We start from the raw sequence: 26,135 nt of genomic DNA, 5'->3' as shown, positions 1-26,135 counted from the left end.
ATTTCTCAAGCTAGAAACAAATGTGCCGATTTGCTTTGAAATATTTCTGTCCACATACAGAAGCATATGGATATGAGAAGAATGTTAATATATTTTGTTACACATTTACACATTTTAACATATAATTGGAATCTTAATTATCTAGAAGATAGATGACCCAAATATACATACCCCTGCTATTAGTAATCGGAACTTTGTATACTTTGAGCTAACTTTCTAGAGGTCGTGGCAACAATTTCAGGCAAAACTCAGAAATCTAGATTGTATTTAGCATAACATTGAGGTTTCACGCTTAGGAAGTTCAAAGCAGTAAGTAAAGATATTTGTAGTAATAAGTAGTTATTGGTATATATTTATAAGTTTTTTAAAAATATATTTTTATTAATTTCAGAGAGGAAGGAAGAGGGAGAGAGAGAGAGATAGAAACATCCATGATAAGAGAAGAATCATGGATTGGTTGCCTTCTGCAAGTCCCCCACTGGGGATTGAGCCCACAACCCGGGCATGTACCCTTGACCGGAATCAAACCTGGGACCTTTTAGTTTGCAGGCTGACGCTCTATCCACTGAGCCACACCGGCCGGGGCTATATTTATAAGTTTTTTTGTTTTTTTTTAACAGGCACACACTTGTCTTTATTTAAAACCTCTCCCTTTGTACATCTGAAACCTTGGACAGTTTTTTTTTTTACTCATGTTTAAAAACAGTTTAATCCTCTTTTTAAAGAAAAGCTCCCCCGAGGACCAGCAATTCACTACCAGTGTCAAAACGAGGTGAAATATGGAAATAGCTTTAAGCAGCAACACGGCTTCTTAACTTACGCTTATGCTTGCCACACAGCGAAGTGTGTCAACAAGAACATGGGTTGAAAATGTAAAGATCTGGACTCTCCATATCATCGCTTCCTCTATTTGCGATTTGCCCTGTGACACTGGGCCAGGTGCCCTCTCTGGAACCCAGCTTTTTCTTTTCAACACAAGGAGTTTCCATTTCAGGACAGTGGTCCTCCCTCCCTGCTTCCTCCGTTCCTTCCCTCTTTCTTTCCTTTTTTTCCTTCCTCCTCTTCTTTCTGCTTCTTCCTCTTCCTCTCTCCTTTCCCTTCTCCTTCATCTTTCTCCCTTTCTTTGTTTTCTTCCTTTCAAGCAATAGAAGCACCCCTTCCCCCCATTAAATGGAATCGCATCCAGTTGGCCAACATATTAACCATGAAGAGGGAGAGGCTCTTTCTGTTGCTTCCTTCCTTGGTCTCCTCCTTGCCCTCAGGAGGGCACATGGCAGCTAACTAGCACCTAGGTCTTCTTAGAACCAGTTTCTAAAAAGAAAACACTGAATTACAGGAGGAGACACCATACTGTACAGTGAAGAGTGAGTGCACTCTGGAATGAGACAGACCTCAGTCCAAGCCCTTCCTCATGTCTGCTCTCAGCAGGGTTTGTCATGCTTGCATAGACCAGTCATTTTATCCCAGTTACTCCTTGAGCCCTCATTTCATCTATAAAATGGGAATAACAAATGGGACTACATCAAAATAAAAAAGGTTCAGCACAGTGAAAGAAACCATCAACAAAATGACAAGAGAGCCCACTGCATGGAAGAACATATTTGCCAATGATACATCCGATAAGGGGTAATCTCTAAGATATACAGGGAACTCATACAACTTAACAAAAGGGAGATAAACAATCGAATCAAAAAATGGGCAAAGGACCTACATCAGTGGTTCTCAACCTTCTGGCCCTTTAAATACAGTTTCTCATGTTGTGACCCAACCATAAAATTATTTTCGTTGCTACTTCATAACTGTAATGTTGTTACTGTTATGAATTGTAATGTAAATATCTGATATGCAGGATGGTCTTGGCGACCACTGTGAAAGGGTCATTCAACCACCAAAGGGGTCGCGACCCACAGGTTCAGAACTGCTGACCTAAATAGACACTTCTCCAAAGTGGACACAGAAGGCCAAGAGACATATGAAAACATACTCAAAGTCACTAATCACCCAAGAGATGCAAATCAAAACAACAAGGAGTTACCATATCACACCTGTCAGAATGGCTATCATCAACAAATCAACAAACGACAAGTGCTGGTGAGGATATGGAGAAAAGGGAACCCTAGTGTACTGCTGGTGGGAATGCAGACTGGTGCAGCCACTGTGGAAAACAGTATGGAGTTTCTTAAAAAAAAAAAATTAAAAATGGAACTCCTATTTGACCCACTGATCCCCCTTCAAGGACTATATCCTAAGAAATCAGACATACCAATCAGAAAGAATATATGCACCCCTATGTTCATAGCAACACAATTTACAATTGCTAAGATTTGGAAACAGCCCAAGTGCCCATCACCAGATGAGTAGATAAAAAAGCTGTGGTACATTTTCACAGTGGAATGCCGGGGTCCAACCCCAGCGGGTCCAGGGGTCCCCAAAGGTGTGGACGGAGTCGGCGAAGAAGGAATGACACGGAGACAGCGTTCAGTTGAAACAGCAGCCTAGCCAGGATCTCCAGCCAAGTTCTGGTCTTGATCTCCAGAGAGGTTCTGCTACGGATCTCCAGCCAGGTTCTGTCCAGGTTCTCCAGGCAGGTTCAGTCACCAGGTTCTAGTCAGGCTCTCCTGCCAATCTCCGCAGTCAGGTTCAGTCCAGGATCCCCTGCCATGCTCTCTCGCCAGGCTTTGCCTCCAAGCTCCGCCTCCAGGCTCCGAGGCCAGTCCCTGTCCAGAATCCTCCGGCATGCTCTCGCCAGCGAAGTTCTTCTGTCTCCAGGCTCCGTGTAGGTTCTGTCTTCTTGATTCTGTTCTAAGTTCAGACTATATTTATAAGTTTTAAGGCTTAATTGAATCCTCACAAATAATAAAAAGAGCTTTGCTTCTCCAAATGTGGTCCCTGGACCAGCAGCATCAGCATTAACTGGGGATGTGTCAGAAATGCATAATATCAGACTCCACTCCAGAGCTAATTAATCAGAATCAGCATTTTAACAAGCCCCTCAGATGATTTATATGCACCGTAAAGTTTGTTATTTGCACAGAGGATTTTGTTATTTACGTAACTTCACTCATAACTTAAACTGAAACACTACAAGGGGACCATGTATCATTACTAGGATTTAAGGTACTAGTGTCTATTTTGGGAGCCACATTAATTTATTAAATTTTCTTTTGTGATCTCCTCCTCCTCCTCCTCCTCCTCCTCCTCCTCCTCCTCCTCCTCCTCCTCCTCTTTCTCCTCCTCCTCCTTAGTTTTGTAATGTTTTTATCTAAAAATATACAATAGAAGTTGATATCATTGTTTGCCTCTGGGAAGGGAAACCAGATGGCTAGGGGAACATGGTTAGGAGGCAGACTTTGCTTTATATCATTTGTACCTTTTTTATTCTTTTTCTTTTCTTTTTATTTATTTATTTTATTGATTAAGTTATTACATATGTGTCCTTATCCCCACATTACCCTCCATCCCTCCCACTTATGCCCTCACCCCCTGTTGTCTGTGTCCATTGGTTAGGCCTATATGCTTGCATACAAGTCCTTTGGTTGATCTCTACCCCTTAGAGACCACTTACCAGCTGGGCTGGGCTGAGCTGGGCTGTGGACCACATTTTGCACCATGGGGTCTCAGCAGCATTGGCTGTGATTTGGTGGGCTGTTGCTCTGGGGTGGTGGCAGGGCCTGTGTCCCACTTGGGGGAAGCCGAGTATTGCTTTGTGGGTGCCAGGTCTGTGGTGCTGTTTCTCTGTAAATGACTAGTGTGCGTCACGGCAGCTCCTGCGTTGAGCATCTGCCTCCTGGTGGTCAGTGCGCGTCATAGCGACCGGTCAGATAGTTGGACACTTAGCATATTGGCTTTATATATATATAGATTAAACTAATTGGCCCTAGCCAGTTTGGCTTAGTGGAAGAGCATTGGACTGTGGACTGAAGGGTCCCAGGTTTGATTTCGGTCCAGGACACTTACCTCAGTTGCAAGCTCGATCCCTGGCCTTGGTTGGGGGTATATGCAGGAGGCTACCAATTGATGTGTCTCTCTCACATCAATGTTTCTCTCTCTCTGTCTCTTCCCTACCTTTCCACTCTCTCTAAAATCAAGGGCACAATATCTTGGGTGAGGATTAATAACAAAAAAAGTTGAACTAATTGTACTTAATACTGTATAATGTATATTGTGAAAACACTTGTTACTCAGCAAAGCATAAATTATTTAGTGTTTTTTCTGTAATTCATGGAGAGTCAGTAGTCTGGAACTTGGAGTGTATGCCTCTTTCCCACTTCTTCAAAATTCAGAGCAATACCTTATAGAATTATATTGTCACTTAATTTCACCTTTCATAGTGGTTGGTGTCTACACAAACACATTTCTGTGACATTGTAAAAAAACATATACCCATATTATTCATTAAAATTTAATTGTTGTTAAAATTTGCTTTTAGGGATCTTTGTGAAAATTTAATTATTTTTATATTCCTGAAAATTTCCTAAAACTATGCTTTTATCTTGTTTATTTAGGAAGAATAACTTTGACATACCATAAAATGTTAATATTAATTTCTCTTGGTATTATTGAATGCATTCTTGTATTCAGCATTATTGTAGCTTGCCGGGGTCCAGCCCCAGCGGGTCCAGGGGTTCCCCAAAGGTGTGGATGGAGTCGGCGAAGAAGGAGTAACACGGAGACAGCGTTCAGTTGATCAGCAGCCTTGCCAGGATCTCTAGCCAGGATCTCCAGCCAAGTTCTGGTTTGGATCTCCAGCTAGGTTCTGTGTCCATGTTCTCTTGCTAGGTTCTCCAGCCAGGTTCAGTCACCAGGTTCTAGTCAGGCTCTCTTGCCAACCTCTGCAGTCAGGTTCAGTCCAGGATCCCTTGCCATGTTCTCTCCAGCGAAGCTCCTCCATCTCCAGGTTCCGCGTAGGTTCTGTCTTCTGAGTTCTGACTTCTAAGTTCTGTGTCTTGCGGTCTTGTTACATCTGTATTTATACCAGTTGATTCAATCCTATCAATCTCTATTACAAAGGTTAGGGCGTTTCTTATCTCCATTCCAGGGAGTAAAGATTATGTAGCTTAAGCATGATTGTTCGTAGTTAAAGTGATTAATTACCCGCCTGGCACTTAGTTGAGGGGTTTTATTCCCTCCTTAACTTCAGGGGAAAATCCCTACCTGGGGATTCAACCTTTCTCGGAGAGGTGACCTTGGTTAAAGCACAGCGCCAAGAAGGTGAGCAAACATATTAAGAACCGTATGCCATATATGCCAGGTCCCTTGAAACAGCAAGGATGGACCGGCTCCCGGCAGTAGCTGCTATGGAAGTAAAAAAGAAATATAATTAATCCAGCAAACAAATAAAAACATATGGTAGGCTGGCACAATAAAGATAAAATGAATTTACTAAGTTGAAAAAAGACACAGTTAAGGAGTTACAAGCCAGTTAGCGAAACAAGAAATACAGTGGACTGATGTATTATGTTGAATCTATACATATAAAGAGGTAATATGCTAATTTGTTCGTTAAGGTGTCTGAGTCACAACCAGGCAGAAGCTGGTGGGCGGGGATGTGGGCGGGGACTTCCGCCCCCAGCACAGGTGTGCACAAGCCTGCCCAGTGCTAACTGCACACTGCCTTAGAGGCGGAGGCCGCTCCCGACTGTTAGGCCGGGACGGGGGCAGCCAGTCAAGCCCAAGTCCAGTTTTGGCAGGGCTAGCGGGAGCCCGAGGCCACCCCAGCCCCCACAGGTCCCAGGCCCGACGGTGGCTCAGTGGCAGGCGGCGTCTCCATGCACGGTGCCCTGGGGCTGCTGCGAGGGGCACGGGGCCTTGCTGTGGGCTGCTGCGCCACTGCTGCTCTCTGAGGGAGCCCGGTGGCTTGGAGCCGGAGTGGGCGTGGGAAGACTGCTGGGCACCCCGCCCCGCCCTCCCCCGGCCCCACGCCTGCCTCCGTGGCTGGTCACGGCCCGCCCCATGCTTCAGGCAGGGGGAGGAGGCTCACGGCCAGGGTGGCACAGGTGAGCTGCTCCCGCCCCTGGTGGTGGAAAGGGGAGGAGGGCCCTGGGTGCAGGGAGGGGATCTCAGCTGGGGTTCCTCCCGGTGCAGGGAAGGGGCCCGGCTTGGGCCTGGTGGGGAGCTTAGGAAGTCTGGCTGAGCGGGTGCTGGTTCATACCAACTGTTACGCTGCCATCTTCCTCCAGCTCTCTAAGTCAACCCCTCTGCCCCACCTCCCCGGGGGAATGGGCCCCAGGCGACCTCCCTGAGGGCAGACTGTGGGCCTGGAGACTCAAGGAGGAGTGCCCGGTGGGGCCTGGGAGGGGGCCCGTGCAGAACTACCAGGGCAGAGCTGCTTTGGTGTCTTGGTGAACTTTGCAACCAACCCAAGTAGGAAACCGAGAGGGGAGAGGCCGGGAGCTGTGGCTTTCCAGCGCTTTAGTTACTTGAAAACAGCCCCGCTTGGAATGTGAGGTGACTGTACATTCAGCTGAGAAGTGAGGGGGCTGAACCCCACTGTTGCTGGGCTCTGGTTGGTCTGAGGCCCAAGCGCCCACCACGAGAAGGAAAAAACGGAGAGAGGGGCCCGGAGGAAGGGAGGACAATCGAAGGAAATGTGTCTAGACTTTCTCCAGACCTCTCCCTCTTTCCGCCACCTACAAAAGCCCCAGGCCTGGCCGCCACAGTTCTGTCTCCACCTTTTAGTCCCCTGTTCTCCAACCACAGAGGGACGAAATAAGGAAGGAGTCCATGCTGCCTCCAGAAAGTATCTATATACCTGATTGGCTGGTTGCCTCCCGCAGAGGGAGGCCAGACTGTGGCTTAGGCCCACTCCCCATGGATATCCTGTCAGTAGGATATCCTGTGAGGGCTCCCAGACTGTGAGGGGGGGCAGGCTGGGCTGAGGGGTACCCCCATGCATGAATTTTCATGCACCGGGCCTCTAGTATTATAGATAAAATAAAATTCACTGTTTGTTCATTTATTCAATAGTGACCTATTAAATGTGTGCTGTAGTTTAGTATTATTAAACTTACTAGAGGCCTGGTGCACAATATTCATGCACAGGGGGTGGGCGGGGGGGGAGCCCTTAGCCCGACCTGCACCCTCTCCAATCCAGGAGCCCTCAGGGGATGTCCTACTGATGGCTTAGGCCTGCTCCCCGTGGTTCTCTGCTGTCTGCGGGGCCTGCTTGGCTGCTCCCGGGTCACCATGGTGACAGCCAAGCAGGCCCCGCTCTCAGCGGCCACCCCCCAGGATTGGAGGACTCCAGTGGGGCTGAGAGGACTGGGCGCCGCCATCTTTGTGTCAGAGTGATGGTTAATTTGCATATTAATCTTTTATTAGATAGGATTACCCCATATTCTTAGAAGTCATTGCATCAGTAACTGATAGAAACAAATCCTACATGGAAGATATACTTTTATCCAATTAATAATGTATATTTTATGAATAACTTATAAGCAATATAGTTTTCAAATTCTGACTGTGCATAACTTTAAAAAAACCTTTTCTTTTATATATTGAGGAATAAAAGAAATAAAACACTCAAAATTTTGAACACTGGGCTTCAGTGAAATGGTTGCTTATGACAGAAGATATTGACCAATCACCTTCTCAATGTTGCATTTTAGTGTTGAACCATATGCATTCTTAGAATTATAAAACATTTTTATTGGATAAATATACTTTTTTGTGTGCTTTTGATGTAACCACAAGATTTAAATTAACTATGAAATCGGAGCCACTTGAAATATAGAACAGTATATTACTGAATTTAAATAATCTCTCTTTGCTTGTCATTTTACACAGATAGTATCATAAGACAAGTAATGACAGATTAAGACCTGCCTAGCAGAGGGAAAACTAAATTACACGACTTTTATTAAGGCATAAATAAACCTATTAAGCACTATCTGGAATACTAATTAGTAGAAAAAGCACTGACAATTTTATTTATCAACATTAAACACAATTATGAATTACAGGCCTGATGAATCTAGCAGTAAACAGACCATGTTGGATATGCAGGGACCTTAAGCCCATTATGTGAGAAGGATGATTACCAAAATCCTGTGGGGAAATAAGTAATTGTAGTTGTAACATTTTAATTGCCTTTGAATAAGCCAAATTATATTTTCTTGTCTGAGAGTATAAATAGTATGACATTAAGGTAACAAGCTTCAGTAGCTGGAAATAGAAAATGGATTTATATTATGTTTTAAAACAAAGAAAAGAGTAGTGATACATTTTTAGTATCATAATGGTCAGTTTGAATGACTGTAAATACATGCAGATTTTTTTAGATATATTGTTTTATAGGCAAGCTATGTTCTGCATTCCTTTTTCACAGTGAAAATTGTGGGAGGAGACTTTCTGAATAAATCTCTACAGGTGAATGGAAATTATGTAATTGAGAAAATTGTATTGTGTTATGATTAGAAGTATTGTAAAATGAACAAGAGACAATTTACGGTTTTCTGTCTCTCCCCCCTCCCCTTTTTCTTTGAAGATCCAAATTCTAGAATTTGTGGACATTTACTTATAGGTGCAGCCAAGAATTCTTTTGCAAAACTCATGGATAAAATTAGTTTGGCAATGGAGAGCTTACCTTCGCACAGTAGCAGCAGGAGTATTACACATGTAGAAAAGGATTCCCTGGTTCAGAGGTTGGCCCGTGGACTTCATAAAGTGAACACGCTGGCCCTGAAATACGGACTGCAGGTCCATGTGCCCGTTTTGGTATGTATGAAATTTTATTAAGTAGGGACTTTTGGACTTGTGAATGTAATTCTGAATCAGACTTATTTGAAGTTTAAGCTAGTTGTACACAAATGTATCTAGATTTCCTTTAGGTTTCTTGTGATCTTTTAATTCAATAAGGAAAACCACCTCCAAATAAGTGTCCAAATATCCAAATACAAATGTTCTGGCATGAGTTATGAATTGACTGGTCTCTATAAGTGACCTGCAGTGGAACTGTATGAAACATCAATGACTGAAAATTCTACTTTCTAGCCATCTAGATTATTTCTTTCATTGTTCATTTCATATAAACCAAATTATCCGATCTAATAATAGACAAAGATGGTAATTGACCATACCTTTGTTACGCCTCCCATTGGCTAATCAGCGAGATATGCAAATTAGCCACCAACAAAGATGGCTGCTAATTTGCATACCGCAGGCAGGGCAGGACAGCGTGAGCCGCCATCCGGGCCCTGTGTGCAGCCCCGCCCCCATCCGGGACCCCTGTGTGCTGCCTAAGCCCCATGCCGCCTAAGCTCTGCCCCTAGCCAGGACCCCATGGCGATGGGTGAGCAGGAACGGGCCACCTGTAGGCAGCACCCAGCAAGGCCTGCTCCTGGGTCGCCGTGGTGATCCCAGAGCAGGAAAGGGCGGCCTGCAGGCAGCTCCCGTGTGTGCCTGTTGCTGGGTCGCCGCAGCGATCAGGAAAGCACGGCCGGCAGGCAGCACCCCACCCTGGCCACAGCTCAAGGGAGAGTACAACACGCAGTGGAGGCCAGGAGCCTGAGAGATCAACAGAGAAGGGCGCCTGCTCCAAGCATCCACGCTGTGGCTGGGGGCAGGCCCCCAGCAGACACACACATACACACACACACACACACACACACACACACACAGCGTCTACTCTGAGCCTCCAATGTGGCTGGGGCAGACCCCCAGCGGTGACACATACACACACACATGGCAACTGCTCCGAGCCTTTGTGGTGTGGCTGGGGGCAGGCCCCAGCAGACACACACACACACACACACACACACACACACACACACACACACGGGGCGCCTGCTCCGAGCCTTTGCTTCCAGACTGCGGCCATCAGTAGGACATCCACTGAGGGCTCCCAGACTGAGGGGCAGGCTGGGCTGAGGGAACCCCACCCCCCAGTGCACGAATTTCGTGCACCGGCCCTCTAGTTGTTCTATGTTTAACCTGAGTTACATTTAATTTGGTAAATGCCATTGCTATTGATTTATTAGTAAGTCTGTAGTTACTTCTTGTAAAATTGCTCTTGTTTAACAACAGAAAAGCACAGCATCGTTACAGAAGCAAATCTTTGGATTTACACAAAGGCTGCACACAGCAGAAGTGGAGCGCCGCTCACTGCGCTTAGAAGTCACAGAATTCAAACGAAATGTGAATGAGATGAAAAAGGAGCTTGACAAAGCCCAGGGTCTCCAAATGCAATTAAATGAATTTAAGCACTCTGTAAGTATGTATACATGTTTTGTATGTATGGCTTTGGTGAACTCTCCTTTGATTGTGTGTGTGTGTGTATGTGTGTGTGTGTATATGTTTGTTTAACTTAAGTTTTTTCAAATAATTTGAAGTGTCATTAAGATTTCTTTTTCTTCCGAATACTTCCCTTCTGAAATACCCCAACATGTAATTCATACTTCAAAGTTGGTAAGGAGACTACATCTTAAACATTCTCACCATAAGAAAAGCAATGATAATTATGTGACATGATAGAGGTGTTAGCTAATGCTACAGTGGTAACCATATTGCAACACATAAGTTTATCAAATTAACATATTGTACACCTAAACTACACAATGTTATATGTCAGTTATATCCTAATTTACACAAAGAGTTATACCAGATGCTTAAAGGAATACTGATTCTGTGTCAGCAGAACTCATAATGCTGTTAAAATTTATGCTCTGAAAGTATAAAAAGAGATTCAATGAGGATAGCTTAACTGCTATAGCAAATAAGCCCCCAAATGTATAATAAACAAACAAAAAATGCCCCAATGGAGGAGCCTGATGTTTGCAGTGGGGGCTGGGATTTTTTTCTCTTTTCCTTTTATATTGAATATTTTGAGTAAATTAGATTACTCAGTATGAAATCAAGTTGATTTTCTAAAGAAATACTCATTTTATCTAACTTCTATTAAAGATTTATATGCATCATTTAAGAAAGCAGAAGATAGTTGAGAAAAGAAAGGCTTATGTCAAATAACATTAACTCAAGATTGAAATGTATAAATACATGAAGCATAACAAAATGCAGATATCTAATATTCTACTTGCAGTTGGGTTACTTATAACATTGATGTTCCTAATATGGATATAGGAATATTGAGTTAAAATATGACTCTGAAACTTCAAAACTGTATATAACTGATGATAGACAATATAAATATGAATAGAAAATTGGTTTCTTAAACCTACCAACAAGGTACTTTGTGTGCCCCGTCTTGGGAAACGTAAATTTTGCAAGTTTAACATCAGTTTAAATGTATCTTTTGGTTAATTTGTAATTTGCAGTTTTCACATTTGTTGTAACAGAGACAGCAGCAGATAGTAACTCAGTTATTAATGCTATGATAATGTAAACTGCTAATGTTAAATATTATTTCAAATAGTTATACCTTCAAAGGGCGAAGAGTTCTTATAAATTCAGCACATCAGGTAATCATGAATCGCCTTTCTGATTTATTTTCTTTTTGATGAATGTCTAAAGACAGTACAGTTTCCCCCCTCATTCTCTTAGTTGTTTGCTTAGAGAAGAAAATTGTATGAGCTGCTTTATTTTTTTTTCTAATGATAAAGGTAATATACAGTACCCAAATAAAAATACAAACAAGTATAAAGAAGAAAGTTCAAATCCCTCTAATCTTACCACCTAGGACCAACCACTTTTGAAGAGTGGATGTGTTTTGTTCCCTGCATTTTTCTCTGTGTATATGTGCAGATAGGAATATAGAGTTAAAATACTACTTTTTTATATTTTTAAAGCACTACAAACATTTTCCTGTGCCACTTATTATTAATTTTATTTTAGATAAATTAATATTCTCTCATATGAGTGCATCAAAATTTGACTGTTCCCTACTTATAGACACTTATTTTCCAAAAATGTTTTGCCATACTTAAATCATAAAGAGCTTTTGTGTATACTTTAAAAAGCCAATTCCTTCAGCGTGTGTGTGTCTCTCTCCTTTTGATTTTCTTTCAGTTGCATATACTAACTAAATTTGGGATCTTGAGATGGTCTGCCAAAATGGAAAGAGACAGCCATTGATGCAATTTGAGATTTAGAATGTAGGCAACTATAAATAGGTTTAGCTAATAGTGGACTTCCTGAAAATTGGAAGATCCTTTATAATATGTTGTTCTCTGTAATATGTTTGAAGAATTCTGGGTATTCTACACAATAAGATTTCCTAGTTCATATTTAAGTATTAGGAAAAGAAGTTAACATCTTATCTTTGATTAGTTTGAAAGTTGTCAGGGCTCAACTTCCAGAATCTAGAGAGGTTATAAGAGTCTGAAGAAAAGTTGCCAGAAGGTGACAAAATCCTTTTTAAGGGCTCTGGTTGAATAACTGGCTTGTATCAAAAGCTAAGAATATGTTCCATGAAATATTTAGTGTGAATTCCTTCAACTGAAGTGTAGAAATAAAAATAGAATTAATGGAAGTAATAATTGAGGGAATGAGATATGTAATTTTTATATTTTGACATACAATTGTAAGGTATAAAATTGTTGATGTAAGAAACATTCAAACCTATAGAGAATTTTTATGATTTTGGGTCTCACAGATGATAATTGCTGGGGAGCAAAATCTCAGTGGATTGAGAAAATGCTTTCGAGGATGTCAATTTTGCAGGTTTTTAAATACATTACAGCCAAGGAGAAGACATAAAAGGAAGGTTACATGGAATTCATTGGTAGTAGATTAAGGGGCAGGAGAAAGCAAAGTCTCTGGGATTGGATAAAAAGTAAAATGAAGAGACACACTTCTTTTATGTTGGTGGGAATGGGATTGTTACTAACTAACACATAGAGTACAGCACATAGAGTGCAATGAGGGGAACAAGATAACAGTGCAGGGTTCTGTGGTCTCCTGCTCTGGTGCTGGCAGTGTGCCCTGAGGCGGTCTGACAGAGATGACTCTGGCATTTCAAAGGTATGTTATCTTAGATGCAAAAGGACAACTGACAGGCTCAGTTAGGGTAAAGACTGACCTTTGTCAAGGAAGCCGCAGGAATAGGACATGACTATCCCCATGACCCTCTTTTAGTGAGGATTGTTTGTGTTCAGACCATCCTATGTGCTTGCTTTCAGTCTCTGAGTTTGTAGGGCCCACCATGCAGGCTCCTCTGAGCTTGTCAGGTTTAGTATGTGGCCCCTTTTGCATCCACAAACTTAGTGAGTGTGATTTTTAACATTTAATCACATATTAATAGATATATATCAGGCGTTCGCCCTAATCACTTTATTTTTTCACCCTAATCACTTATTTCTCTCATATCAATAATAGTTCAATACTTTATTTTACAGACGAGGAATATGGGGCACAGCATAGCTAAGTGACTTGCCTAGCAGGTCAGGCTCTAAAACTCCTACTTTTAACCATTTCATGGTAGTGGCTAATGATCATATCCAGTTCTGTTAATAAAGGATTGTTTTATTAAAAATGTAATAGATTGGGGAAAATATGCTGTTTTTCTCTTTAAGAATGGGGAATGTGCCTGCTGCCACTCATCTTTCACTGATTTCAGGCAAACGGTGTATGAGGAAAATATAATAGCTTGTTTAGATTGGTCTAAAATTGTAATGTAACATTCAGTCTGCCAAAAGCTACTCAGTACTTTTATCGGTTTGGAATACCATGTTCATCTACGAACAGTTGTTCTTAGACAGCTAACTGCCATGATCTTATTTTATTAGCTTCTTACAATTGCTTTCACACACCCTCTCTGTTATTCAACATTGCCATACTTGTTTGATCCTGTTTGCAGAAGGCTGGATGGAATTGAGGCATTCTCCAGGAGGGATAGATGGACAAGAGAGGCTACATTAGCTAAGTTTTTGCTAAAGGAGAAATTCTGGAGGAGGGGGGAAGAAGTCCTGCAAAATGGCAGGGATCTTGATTTATAGAAGTCAAGTAGATTGCAAAGGATAGAATGGTCTGATGACAAGGAGCAACAATTTAAAGCAACATAACGAGTAAAAGGTAGACGAAGTACAAAAATATTTGTTCACAAGTCCCAGAAGAGTGCTATGGTGTTGGGGAATAGAAGGAGAGTAAGAAGTTGGAATGGAGCTGGAGTGTAGAGAGGAGGTTTTATAGTAGATGTTTTCAAAGTGTAATGGGACAATGTGGAGAGTGAGACAGCTGTTAAGAGGGAATGAGAAGATGTGTTCCCTAAAAAAACACTGTATAACTATCAGTAAGGCATTAGCTATACCTTTACTACTTGTGCCCAGGAAATGAGGCATCTTTCCTGTGTGCCTTTTGATCCTTCTCATTACTTTCTATTAACTTAGGTTAATAATTAGGAATCTATTTTTATACTATACTGTTGCCTTTTGAAACTTAATCAGTATTGAGGACTGCATTATATACACCTTTGAAAAGGCAAATAATAGTTAAAAACCAGTTGCTTCTGGGAGGTAGCAGGCCAGGTACTGATGCCAAAGTAAAACTGAGTATATGATAATATAGAAAGACCCATGTATAAATCTATCCTCAAACTGAGTTCCAGCAAATTGTTCTCTCTACATGAACCACATGCTTGCTATTGTTGACCCAAGAGGAAACTATAAGCACATTTCTATTTTTGTCTCATTTGTCAGAAAATTCAGAGGTAGGTAAAGTCCACATTCAACTGTACTAATGTATATTTTTCAGATGCATAGAAACTTGTTTAAGGCTTTAATTCCCACAATCATCTATATATATAAAAAGCCAGTGACTGTAATGCCATAATGACTGTAACGACTGGTCACTGTGATGTCTACTGTGGCAGCCAACTGGCCCAATCGGAGCCCCAATCGGACCCCCAGCCTCCTGTGGCCCCTCCCCTGGGCCAGCCCAGCCTCTGATCGCCCCCCCCCCCAACCCTAATCAGGGTGGGGCCGGCTGACCTCCTGCGGCCCTGGGGGCAGCCGACCTCCCATGTTCCCCCCCCCCCCGCCTGTCCGGCCTGATCGGCCCTCATTGGGGTGGACCAGCTGGACCCCCCACCCAGTGCATGAATTTTGTGCACCGGATCTCTAGTAATCTTTATAAAACATGCTTATATATCAAGATTTAAACTGAACATTGTGGATTTACTTGAAATAAGTTTCCCAAGATTTTATTTAACTAAATATGATAACGTTGAAAGTATGGCTGTTGTGCTTTAAAAACCAGAGTGATTATTTTTTATCTTGACTTACAAAACAAATTGTACGTTTGTCATGTATCAGACATTTACAAACGTTTGTATTATACTCTTTATGTTAGCAAATACAGTTCTGAAGATTAAATGATACAAAATGCAGTTAGCTGATAATTGATTTTTTTCCCCTTATTTCAGAAATTGATCACCCATGAGAAGTTTGAAAGTGCATGTGAAGAACTGAATAATGCATTATTTCGGGAACAGCAGGCACAAATGCTATTGAATGAACAGGCACAGCAACTACAGGAGTTGAATTATAGACTTGAATTGCATTCCAGTGAGGAAGCTGACAAAAACCAAACTCTGGGAGAAGCGGTTAAGGTAGGAAAACATTCCTTGCATAATGGTCTGTTTCCTCTAAGCGTGGGTCCTTGAGGGACTCATGTCTATCTCCTGAGCAGGGAACTGATCCCAAGATATGACATTTTTATTCTCTAAGAGCTTATACAGATGGAATGAAACACGGTTCTGGGACTTCAATTCCACATGTATTGAAAAATGTAAAAGTAGGTTTTACTTGCTAGTTGAAAACAAAGTGGAGATTTTTCAGTAATAATATTCTTTATTTCATTTTTCTTTCTTGATTCTCCCCCCCACACCCTACTTTTAAAAACTTGTTTTACACCCTCCAGACCTTGAAACTCCACATACTTGTTGGATTTTGAAAGGTTTCAGGTCCAGGTCTCTGATTCTTATGTAAGAGCCTGCTTAGGGATAGAGAAGGTTTGCCTAGGAAGAGCTGTTCTCCCTCCCTGTCATCTATTTGTGGGAAAGGTCTCTAGAAGGGAAAATAAAATAGTTGTCATTAGAAAATTTCATTAATAGATTTAGGACTATGGTATTTGTTGGCAATGTTGGCCATCCTATCTAATAAAAGAGAAACATGGTAATTAGTGTACAACTGCTACTGCTACCCTTTCCATTGGCTAATCAGGGCAATATGCAAATTAACTGCCAGCCAAGATGGCGGCCGGCAGCCAGGCAGCTTGAAACTAACATGAGGCTTGCTTGCTTCAGTGACGGAGGACTCCAACGTTCCCCGCCTGCCGCTGCAGGCCTCTGAGCTGCAACTTTAAGCAACTATGTAACAAATATAGAAGCTAAACAAAACCCCAGAAACCTGTTTTAGTCCGCCGGGCTTCAGCCAGCAGGATCGCAACATTGTAAGCAAAGGCCAGAAACCTACTTTCAGCAGCGGAGGCCTAAGAGCTGGAGCTAAGCCTCAAAGCTAAAGCTGGCCCAGAATAAAAAAAAAGAAAAGAAAAAAAGGAGTGGTTGGGAGCTTCAGTCACCCCCAGCCTGAAAACAGCCCTCAGCCCCTCACCCAGACTGGCCAGGCACCCCAGTGGGGACCCCCACCCTGAAGGTTGTGTGACCAGCTGCAAACAGCCATCATCCCCTCACCCAGGCTGGCCAGGCACCCCAGTGGTGACCCCCACCCTGATCCAGGACACACTTCAGGGCAAACCAGCCGGCACCCACCCATGCACCAGGCCTCTACCCTATATAGTAAAAGGGTAATATGCCTCCCAGCACCGGGATCAGCAGAGCCGCGAGGCCTCCCGGCACAGGGATCAGTGTGACAGGGGGCAGTGCCCAAACCCCCTGATCGCCCTGAGGCTCTGTGTGTGACAGGGGGCGGGGCCACAACCTCCCTATCCACCCTGCTCTGTTCGTGACAGGGGAAGGTGCCCCAACGCCCTGATCAGCCCTGCTCGGTGCCTGATAGGGGGGAGCTCCCCAACCCCCTGATCGCCCTGCGGCTCTGTGTGTGACAGGGTGCGGCGCCCCAACCCCCCCACCCCACCACGGGCCCTGCTCTGTGTGTGATGGGGTAGAGCCATAACCTCCCCATCGGCCCTGCCCTGAGTGTGAGAGTGGCAGCGCCCCAACCCCCTGATCGGTCCTGCTCTGTGGGTGATAGAGGGCGGCGCCCCAACCCCCTGATGGGCCCTGCTCTGTGCGTGACAGGGGGCAGCGCCCCAACCCCCTGATTGGCCCTGCTCTGTGCGTGACAGGGTACAGAGCCCCAATACCCCTGATGGGCCCTGCTCTGTGAGTGACAGGGGGCAGTGCTCCAACCTCCTGATTGGCCCTGCTCTGTGTGTGACAGGGGGTGCGCTGCAACCTCCCATCGACCCTGCCTTGAGTGTGACGGGGCGGTGCCCCAACCCCCCAATCGGCCCTACCCTGAGAGTGACTGAGGATGGCATTGCAACCTCCCAATCCGCCCTGCTCTGTGAATGACAGGGGGCGACGCCCCATCTCCCCAATTGGCCCTGCTCTGAGCCCAACCAGGAGCTGCACCTAGGGATTGGGCCTGCCCTCTGCCACCCGGGAGCAGGCCTAAGCCAGCAGGTCGTTATCTCCCGAGGGGTCCCAGACTGCGAGAGGGCACAGGCTGGGCTGAGGGACCCCCCTCCCCCACAAGTGCACAAATTTTTGTGCACCGGGCCTCTAGTCCTATCTAATAAAAGAGAAAAATGGTAATTGGCGTACGACGATACCCTTTTCATTGGCTAATCAGGGCTATATGCAAATTAACTGCCAACTATGATTGGCAGTTAACTGCCAACTATGATTGGCAGTTAACTGCCAACTAAGATTGGCAGTTAACTGCCAACAAGATGGTGGTTAATTTGCATATGTAGGCACAATGCAGGGAGGCAAAAGGGAAAGCAGGAAGAAGCCCCCTGCCACTGACAGTGATTGGAAACCCAGGGGGGAGCTAAGAGCTGGGGGGCAGGGCAGAGGCGGCCCTGGGGCCGCTTTTGCCCTGCCCCCCAGCCATGATCGGAGAATCAGGTGCCTTTGCCGCCCTGGCCAGTGATAGCAGGAAGTAGGGGTGGAGCCAGCGATGGGAGCTGGGCACGGTCGAAGCTGGCAGTCCCAGGAGCTAGGGGTCCCTTGCCTGGGCCTAAAGCGGAGCCCACGATCGCGGGGCCGCTGCAGCTGCGGGTCCCCGCTGCCCGGGCCGGACGCCTAGGCCAGAGGCATCCTGCAGGGGCAGGGGCGGAGCCTGCAACCGCGGGGAGCTGGGGGTCCCCTGCCCAGGCCTGACACCTCTGCCGGACGCCTCAGGCCTGGTCAAGGGGCCGATCTGGTCATTGGTGATCGGAGGGTGATGAGGGTCAACTCCTCTGGCCGAGGCATCAGGCCTGGGCTGGGGGCGGAGCCGGGGATTGGGGGGATATGATGGTCCCCTTGCCCAGGCCTGAAGCCTGGGTCAGAGGCATCAGGCTTGGGTGGGGGGGTGGAGCAAGCGATCAGAGGGAGATGGGGGTCCCCTGCCCAGGCATGATTCCTTGGCCAGAGGCCTCAGGCCTGGGCGGGGGCCAGAGCCAGTGATCGGGGGGAGATGGGGGTCCCCTGTCCAAGCCTGACACCTCTGGCGGAGGCGTCAGGCCTGGGCAAGGGGCCGATCCTGCGATTGGAGGGTGATGGGGGTCAACGCCTGAGAGCTCCCAGTATGTGAGAGGGGGCAGGCTGGGCTGAGGGACACTCCCCTCCCCACACACACCCAGTGCACGAATTTTGTGCACCGGGCCCCTAGTATAGTATAATTAACCATGCTTTGAGTAAGCATATTACTGTGTCATATTGGAGTCTTTTCTCCTTGCAATAGCTTGCAGTTTGTGTTCAGTGATAGTATCTTCCTGCAGATAAAAAGCTGTATTAATTTCTTTAAAATGCCTGTAGTTTAAATATTGTTGTCAGGAGTGGAGAATTGTTTAATTACTACCTCTTAATTAGAAGTAGCAGGTGGTAATGTGAAAATGCTCTCTTGCGGGAGGCAGCATGATTCTGTAGAAAAAGCACTGGCCTTGGAACAAGTATGTCTGAAATCAAATCCCAGTTCTGTCACTTGGGCAAATAATTTAACCTTTCTGAACCTCAGTTTCCTCTTCTGCAAAATTAGAGATAATGATACTTAAGTTCCAGAAGTTTTATGATAATTAATTAAGATACTGTTTGAAAAGCAAGTATATGCTTGATAATATTCTTCTGTTTTTCAATAATACTTGAACGAATAGTATTTTTATGTGTCATTTTTCTTTAAAAAAAAGTATATTGCTTGTTCTTCCTTATAAAAACAAAAATAAGATCATGAATAGGAGATATGGAAAACTACAGAAGGAAAAACAAAGTACTTATAACATAATTTGAAAACAACCACTTTTGACATTTGGGGTTTTGTTTTTAATCATTTGTGCTATATGTAATGGTTTTTATAAATCATACTTTGGACTTGATGCTCAAAATGGCCTTTCTTTATGATACTGCTAGATTTTGGATAAGACCCTTCTTGTATTAAGAGTAAAGGAGCCCAGCAGGTGTGGCTCAGTGGTTGAGTGTCAACCCATGAACCAGGAGGTCATGGTTCAATTCCCAGTCTGGGCACATGCCCGGGTTTTGGACTTGATACCCAGTAGGGGGTATGCAGGAGGCAGCTGATCAGTGATTCTCTCTCATCACTGATGTTTCTATTTCTCTGAAATAATAATAATAATAATAATAATAATAATAATAATAAAAAAGAGTAAATGAAATCTCCTAATAATAATAATAATAATAATAATAATAATAATAAAGAGTAAAGGAAATCTCCAAATCCCAAGAATAAAAATATAAAAAGACCAACAAATCCCAATGAACGGGAATCAAAGTTAGCACTGTGAGCAGATGCTGGACTTGACCTGCTGGCAAATACCAAGTCCAATGCTGGAAGTAGGAGACCTAGCTTTGGGGTCCACCAGCTGATTTGGCCTTGAACCCGAGACTCCCATGTTAAGGAATTGCTTAATAACCTGAATGTTAGGTCAGTAGTGACTAGACAGAAGCTAATGTAAATTTTTTTTTCTGGAAGAAAGTTTGCCTAATTTACTTCCTTCAGGAGTCCGATCAGCCGAGTAACTGGCACATGAATAAATAGATATATTTATCGTATATTCATCCACATTGCTAACCTCTCTTATCAGTTTGAATAATATTTTATCTGTACTTTGTAGGGAATTCTAATTAGACCATAATATTATTTGTTCTCTAGTGACAGTTTTGTCTCTCCTTTTCAAACCTTAACCCTTTAATTTTTTCCCTTTCTTTCTGCACTGGCTAGGATACAGTGCTGAGTATAAATGGAAACAGTAGGCATCCTTGTCCAGTTACCAGTCTTAAAGAAAATCTTTCTAATATTTCTCCATCAACAAGGAAGTTTGCTACAGGTTTTTAGTTGATAATCATTATTGGGTTAAAGGAGTTATCTTCCTATATTATGCATTATTTAAAAAATCATGAATGAATGTTGGATGTAATAAAATACTTTTTGTGCCTCTTTTGAGATAATTGTATAAATACTAGAGGCCCAGTGCACTAATTCATGCATGGGTGGGGTCTGGCTGGCCCACCCCAATGGGGACCCATCGGGCTGGCAGGGGGCAGGGCGGGTGGTTGGCCATCTGGCCCTGCCCCGATCAGGGTGTTGGGGCTGATTAGGGGCTGGGCCAGCCGGGCGGATCAGGGCCTAGATCACGCTGGTTGGCTGCCGCAGTGCATCTCATAGACACTGGTCGTTCTGCCATTCCAGTCGCTGGATTTTTATATCAACACTAATAAAAGAGAAAAATGGTAATTGGCGTACGAGCTACCCTTTTCATTGGCTAATCAGGGCTATATGCAAATTAACTGCCAACTAAGATTGGCAGTTAACTGCCAACAAGATGGTGGTTAATTTGCATATGTAGGCACAATGCAGGGAGGCAAAAGGGAAAGCAGGAAGAAGCCCCCTGCCACTGACAGTGATTGGAAACCCAGGGGGGAGCTAAGAGCTGGGGGGCAGGGCAAAGGCGGCCCTGGGGCCGCCTTTGCCCTGCCCCCCAGCCATGATCGGAGAATCAGGTGCCTTTTCCGCCCTGGCCAGTGATAGCACGAAGTAGGGGTGGAGCCAGCGATGGGTGCTGGGCACGGTCGAAGCTGGCAGTCCCAGGAGCTAGGGGTCCCTTGCCTGGGCCTAAAGCGGAGCCCACGATCGTGGGGCCGCTGCAGCTGTGGGTCCCCGCTGCCCGGGCCGGATGCCTAGGCCAGAGGTGTCAGGCCTGGGCAAGGGGCCGATCCTGCGATTGGAGGGTGATGGGGGTCAACGCCTGAGGGCTCCCAGTATGTGAGAGGGGGCAGGCTGGGCTGAGGGACACTCCCCCCCCACACACACCCAGTGCACGAATTTCGTGCACCGGGCCCCTAGTATATATAGATTAGAGGCCTGGTGCACAAAAATTTGTGCAATTGGCGGGGGGGGGGGGCGTCCCTCAGCCCGGCCTGTGCCCTCTCTCAGTCTGGGACCCCTCAGGGGATGACCTCTTGCTGGCTGAGGCCTGCTCCCTGGGGGCATTGGGCCTAAGATGGCAATCATACATCCCTCTGGCAGCCTGGCAGCCCTTGGGAGATGTCCACTTGCCAGCGGGGAGCAGACCTAAGCTGCAGTCAGGCATCCTTAGCGTTGCTGAGGAGGCAGGAGAGGCTCCCATCACCACCGCTGTACTGACAGCCATCAGCCTGGCTTGTGGCCGAGCAGAGCTCCCCCATGTGGGAGCACATTGACGACCAGAGGGCAGCTCCTGCATTGAGCATCTGCCCCCTGGTGGTCAGTGTGTGTCATAGTGACCAGTCATTCCCAGTCTTTCTGCTGTTAGGGTCAGCTTGCATATTACCCTTTTACTATATAGGATAGAGGCCTGGTGTACGGGTGGGGGCTGGCTGGTTTGCCCTGAATGGTATCCCGGATCAGGGTGGAGGTCCCCGCTGGGGTGCCTGGCCAGCCTGGATGAGGGGCTGAGGGCTGTTTTCAGGCAGGCCAAGCCTGCAACTGAAGCTCTCAGTCTCTCCTTTTTTTTCTTTTTCTTTTTTTATTCTGGGATTTATTTACCTCCTATAATTGAAACTTTGTTGCAGCTCCAGCTCCGAGGCTGGCTGGCTGAAAGCAGGTATCTCCGGTTTGTTTAGCCTCTATAATTGCAACATTGTTGCTTAGACTGGAGCTCAGAGCCCGGCTGCGGCAGGCTGGGAACCTTGGCTTCCTCCATCACTGGAGCAAGCAAGCCTCATGTTCGCTTCAGCTTCCTGGCTGCCAGCTGCCATCTTTGTTGGCAGTTAATTTGCATATCGCCCTGATTAGCCAATGGGAAGTGTAGCGGAGGTATGTTTGTCTATTATTAGATAGGATTTTTCTCTTACTATGTTAGCATGTTGAATTATATCAGGGATTGGCAACTAAGTCGCATGGCTTGTATTTGTATGGCCTGTGAGCTAAGAATGGTTTTTACATGTTTAAAGGACCATAAAAATAAACAAATAAACAAACCAAAGAAGAATATGTGACAGAGAATATATGTGGCATACAAAGTTTTTCTTATCTAAAATATGCTGACTCATGTAATACTAGTACATTATTCAGTATTGTAATATTCAGCCAGCCTTACATTCCTGAAATAAACCCAGATTAGTTGTGATGATTTACAAAAATACAATTGTTGCACTGAATTTGTTAATTTTTCACTTAAGATTTTAAAATTTATGTTCCTAGTCATGATTATCTTTTAATTTCTCTCATTTTATCCTCGTCAGTTTTTGATTATCAAATTTTGCTAATGTGACATGACTTCCCTTCTCACTCTGAACACATGCATTTTGGAGTATTCAGCCAAGCTTAAAACAAATTGAGCAAAATGCTCAGATAATATAAATAAAAAGGATATTCAAAACCAAACAAGAGAGAGATGAAGTCTAAATAGCTCACTGAGGTGTGCAATCCCAGCTAGAGGCTAGAGTTGATTATCATAGCATTAGGGAAATGTGGGCTTCAACCCCTCTCTTCTCTGCACTAGGAAAGAGCTACCTGTATGAAGCTAGGAGTCAGAAAGGGCTGCCCGACTGTGAAATGGGGCCTAGAATGTCACTGCCTGCCAGCTACAGGGGAATTTGATGTCTACTATGGACATTGGGTAGGAAAAAGAATTTGGAACCTCAGGCCTGTGCCACATAAGAAAGTACTTTATGTTACTTCTAGTCCAAGGACTGTTCAGTTGAGAATTATTTTCAAAATGGTCCAACCCTTGTAGAACCAGCGTGACCTCGTAGAAGGAAATTTAAAATATTCAGTAGGTATGCTTCAGAGAACACACTAGAGACTTTAATGGGAAATTCAATATCACAAAGCATGTAAAGAAATGACTTGTACCTCAGATGAGAAAATTTGCACTCAGGTAGTAGGATTGCTATTTAAAATGTTGAAAGGTAGTTTAAAAGATATTTTAAAAATAATGTTTTTAAATGTTCTGAGAAATAAGCTATGAATAGAAATTTTAAGACAAGAAATGAAAATCATCATTGAAATGAAAAACTCAGTGAATGGTTTGAATATTGGGTAGATATAGATGGATTGGGTAGATATAGAAAGATATCAGTGGATTGGAAGATAGATGAGGAAATCACTTAGAATGCTCTGCAGAGGGACAGAGTGATGGGTAATAGGAAGTTAATAGAAAAGAAAAAGAGAATGAGATTTATTTAATAAAAGTGAAAATAGAATAATTTGTAATAAACGTTCAGAAACAGAATCAGAGTAAGTCAATATTTTGAGCAAGAATGACTAAAATTTTTATAGATTTAAAGACAGAGTAACTTCTCAGATTAAAGGAACCCATTGTATTGTGAGCAGTATAAATAAAAACAAATACACACATTAATACATAGTAATAAGACTATAGGATGACAAAGACAAAGATAAAATCTTTAAGTCTATGGGTTTAGGAAAGATAAGGTCATTCTATTGTTGATCCTGAATTAATGGAATTAGTTTAATAGTTATAAAATTCCCTAAGAACTCTAACTGTAGCTCCTGCCTTCAAAGTATGTTCTCTTCACTGACTTAGAGTTCTTAGTTATAGCACACCTCTCTATTCTTGGTAACTATAGACAAATGAATATGGAAAATGTAGTATGGAAAGAAGTGGAATAAGCCAAAGATTTCTTTGTTTTTCTTCCCTCCCCCCCACTCCCACTCCACCAAACTATTCTTGAGATATTTTATGTTGTTGGCCTGGCCTATAATATCGTTAGTACTACTGGACCTCTGAGGCAGTTTTGTTAGGCAACAATATTTTATATGCTGTACAGTAGTTCAGAAGAAAACAAAAGCTACATCAATGTATTTTTTTTCTTGATTTCAAGTAAGCTTGGACTTAAATTTAGTAACTAATAAGACTAACCATTTTATCTTGGATCCTGCCTTACATATTTTTATGCTTTACTAGTATATACCTCATATTCTGTTTGGTAGTAGACACTCCATGTTAACGGAGTAGGTGAAAGAGTTACTTTCATGAGGGAATCAACCTGTAGGAGCTAATGTATACATTTGTTCCTTAGAATGGGTTGCTGCTATAACCAATACATAAAGTCTGAGGCAGTGGCTCGGAGATCAGGCAGTTTGTGGTGAGGAAACATATCAGGGGTGGAAAGATGGAAATTCATGTTAAGCTATGGCAAAAAATTTGATAAAACTGTACTTGTGGTAACTTAGGACTACTGATCCTATAGTTCTAGGGGAAGTAGTTGGAAAAAATTGATTATAATATCTGTTAGCTTTGACATTTTGCTTTGAACAAGGTCTTACAAGAAAGATGAACCCAGGAAAGAATTTGTTGGCTTGTGAACATAAGTAAAAGGGAAGAGAGAGAGAGATAATCTAGAAATCTGAAGCCTAGAAAGAGTCCATTATGTCTCATAATCATAGCAAAGAACAAATTAGGGATATAGTTCTCTTATTCTAACCAGTTCTCTCAGTTGTCCTCAAGGTAACCACCATGTCTGTGTATTTGGAAACAGGGAAACTAGTAGTGAGTATGATCTCCAAGAAAAAACGTTAGTGTATTTATTGGCACATGGCACTGACTGGAAGCAAACAGATTAAAGCCTACCAACTTTTTGAGACAGTTGTGTTGCACAAGAAACCGAGAGTCTGGAATATTACAGACTCCTCCTCTCTGAGCCTTAAACAAGCTTTAAATGATCTATCTATCATGTTAATTGATGCACAAGACTCCGTACTGTAAATGGCACCATTTATTTATTTGTCCATTTGCTGATGGGCATTAGGTTTGTGTTATTTAAAAAATATTTTAGATTAGAGTAAGGAGGAACTGAAGGACTTGTCTGAAATGATATTGCTTCTATGAATACAGATTTGTATAATTTTGCTATCTCTCTAGCAAGTTTGACATTAAGAATGACAATTATTTAGGTTTAGAATAAAGTGATAGTTATGTTTGTTTTGTATTTTTCCTGGGAAAAGTTAGGTATCAAATTCTGATAACTTTTAATCACATCTGAAACATACTTGGTGTGCTGATCATTTATAGAAAAATTTAAAATATTTTATATTTATAGGATCACTTGATAAAACAAAGAATCCTATATAATAAAGAGGTAATATGCAAATTAACCCTCACACCCTCACAAGATGGCTGTCTGTGACCAAGCCAGCAGGGGGGTTAGTGAGGGATAACCAAACGACCGAACAGCAGCCTGCGTGGGGCGACCGGGCCTGCAGGGGGGTTAGTGAGTGATGACCAAACGACTGAACAGCAGGCTGCGTGGGGCAACCGGGCCAGCAGGGGGCCATGAGAGGTGACCAGGCTGGTGGGGTGTGCAGTTGGGGGTGACCAGGCCAGCAGGGGGGGGGCAGTGAGGGGCGACTAGGCCAGCAGGGGGGCATTTGGGGGTGACCAGGCTGTCAGGGGTGCAGTAAAGGGTGACCAGGCCGGCGACGGCGGGGGGGGGGGGTGCAGGGGCGGGCAGTTAGGAGCAACCAGGCCAGCAGGGAGGGGGCAGTTGGGGGTGACCTGTCTGGCAGCAGGCAGCAGTTAGGGGCAACAGCAACCAGGCCGGCAGGGGGGCCAGTTAG

The 26,135-nt window shown here is 43.9% G+C and overlaps 1 protein-coding gene across 2 annotated transcripts in view; it reads left to right on the top strand.

The window, feature by feature from the left end:
• Nucleotides 1-26,135, top strand: part of CCDC171 (coiled-coil domain containing 171) — a 264,220-nt gene that overhangs the window by 111,223 nt on the left and 126,862 nt on the right. For both annotated transcript variants that reach the window (XM_059656616.1, XM_059656615.1), the window contains 3 exons: nucleotides 8,486-8,715; nucleotides 10,024-10,206; nucleotides 15,314-15,499. In XM_059656616.1, the coding sequence (XP_059512599.1) occupies nucleotides 8,486-8,715; nucleotides 10,024-10,206; nucleotides 15,314-15,499 (599 nt within the window). The remainder of the gene's footprint in view (nucleotides 1-8,485; nucleotides 8,716-10,023; nucleotides 10,207-15,313; nucleotides 15,500-26,135) is intronic.

Source organism: Myotis daubentonii, chromosome 11 (genome assembly GCF_963259705.1).
Source record: "Myotis daubentonii chromosome 11, mMyoDau2.1, whole genome shotgun sequence".
In the NCBI taxonomy this organism is placed as follows: domain Eukaryota; kingdom Metazoa; phylum Chordata; class Mammalia; order Chiroptera; family Vespertilionidae; genus Myotis; species Myotis daubentonii.
This window is presented reverse-complemented; position numbering and strand designations above follow the sequence as displayed.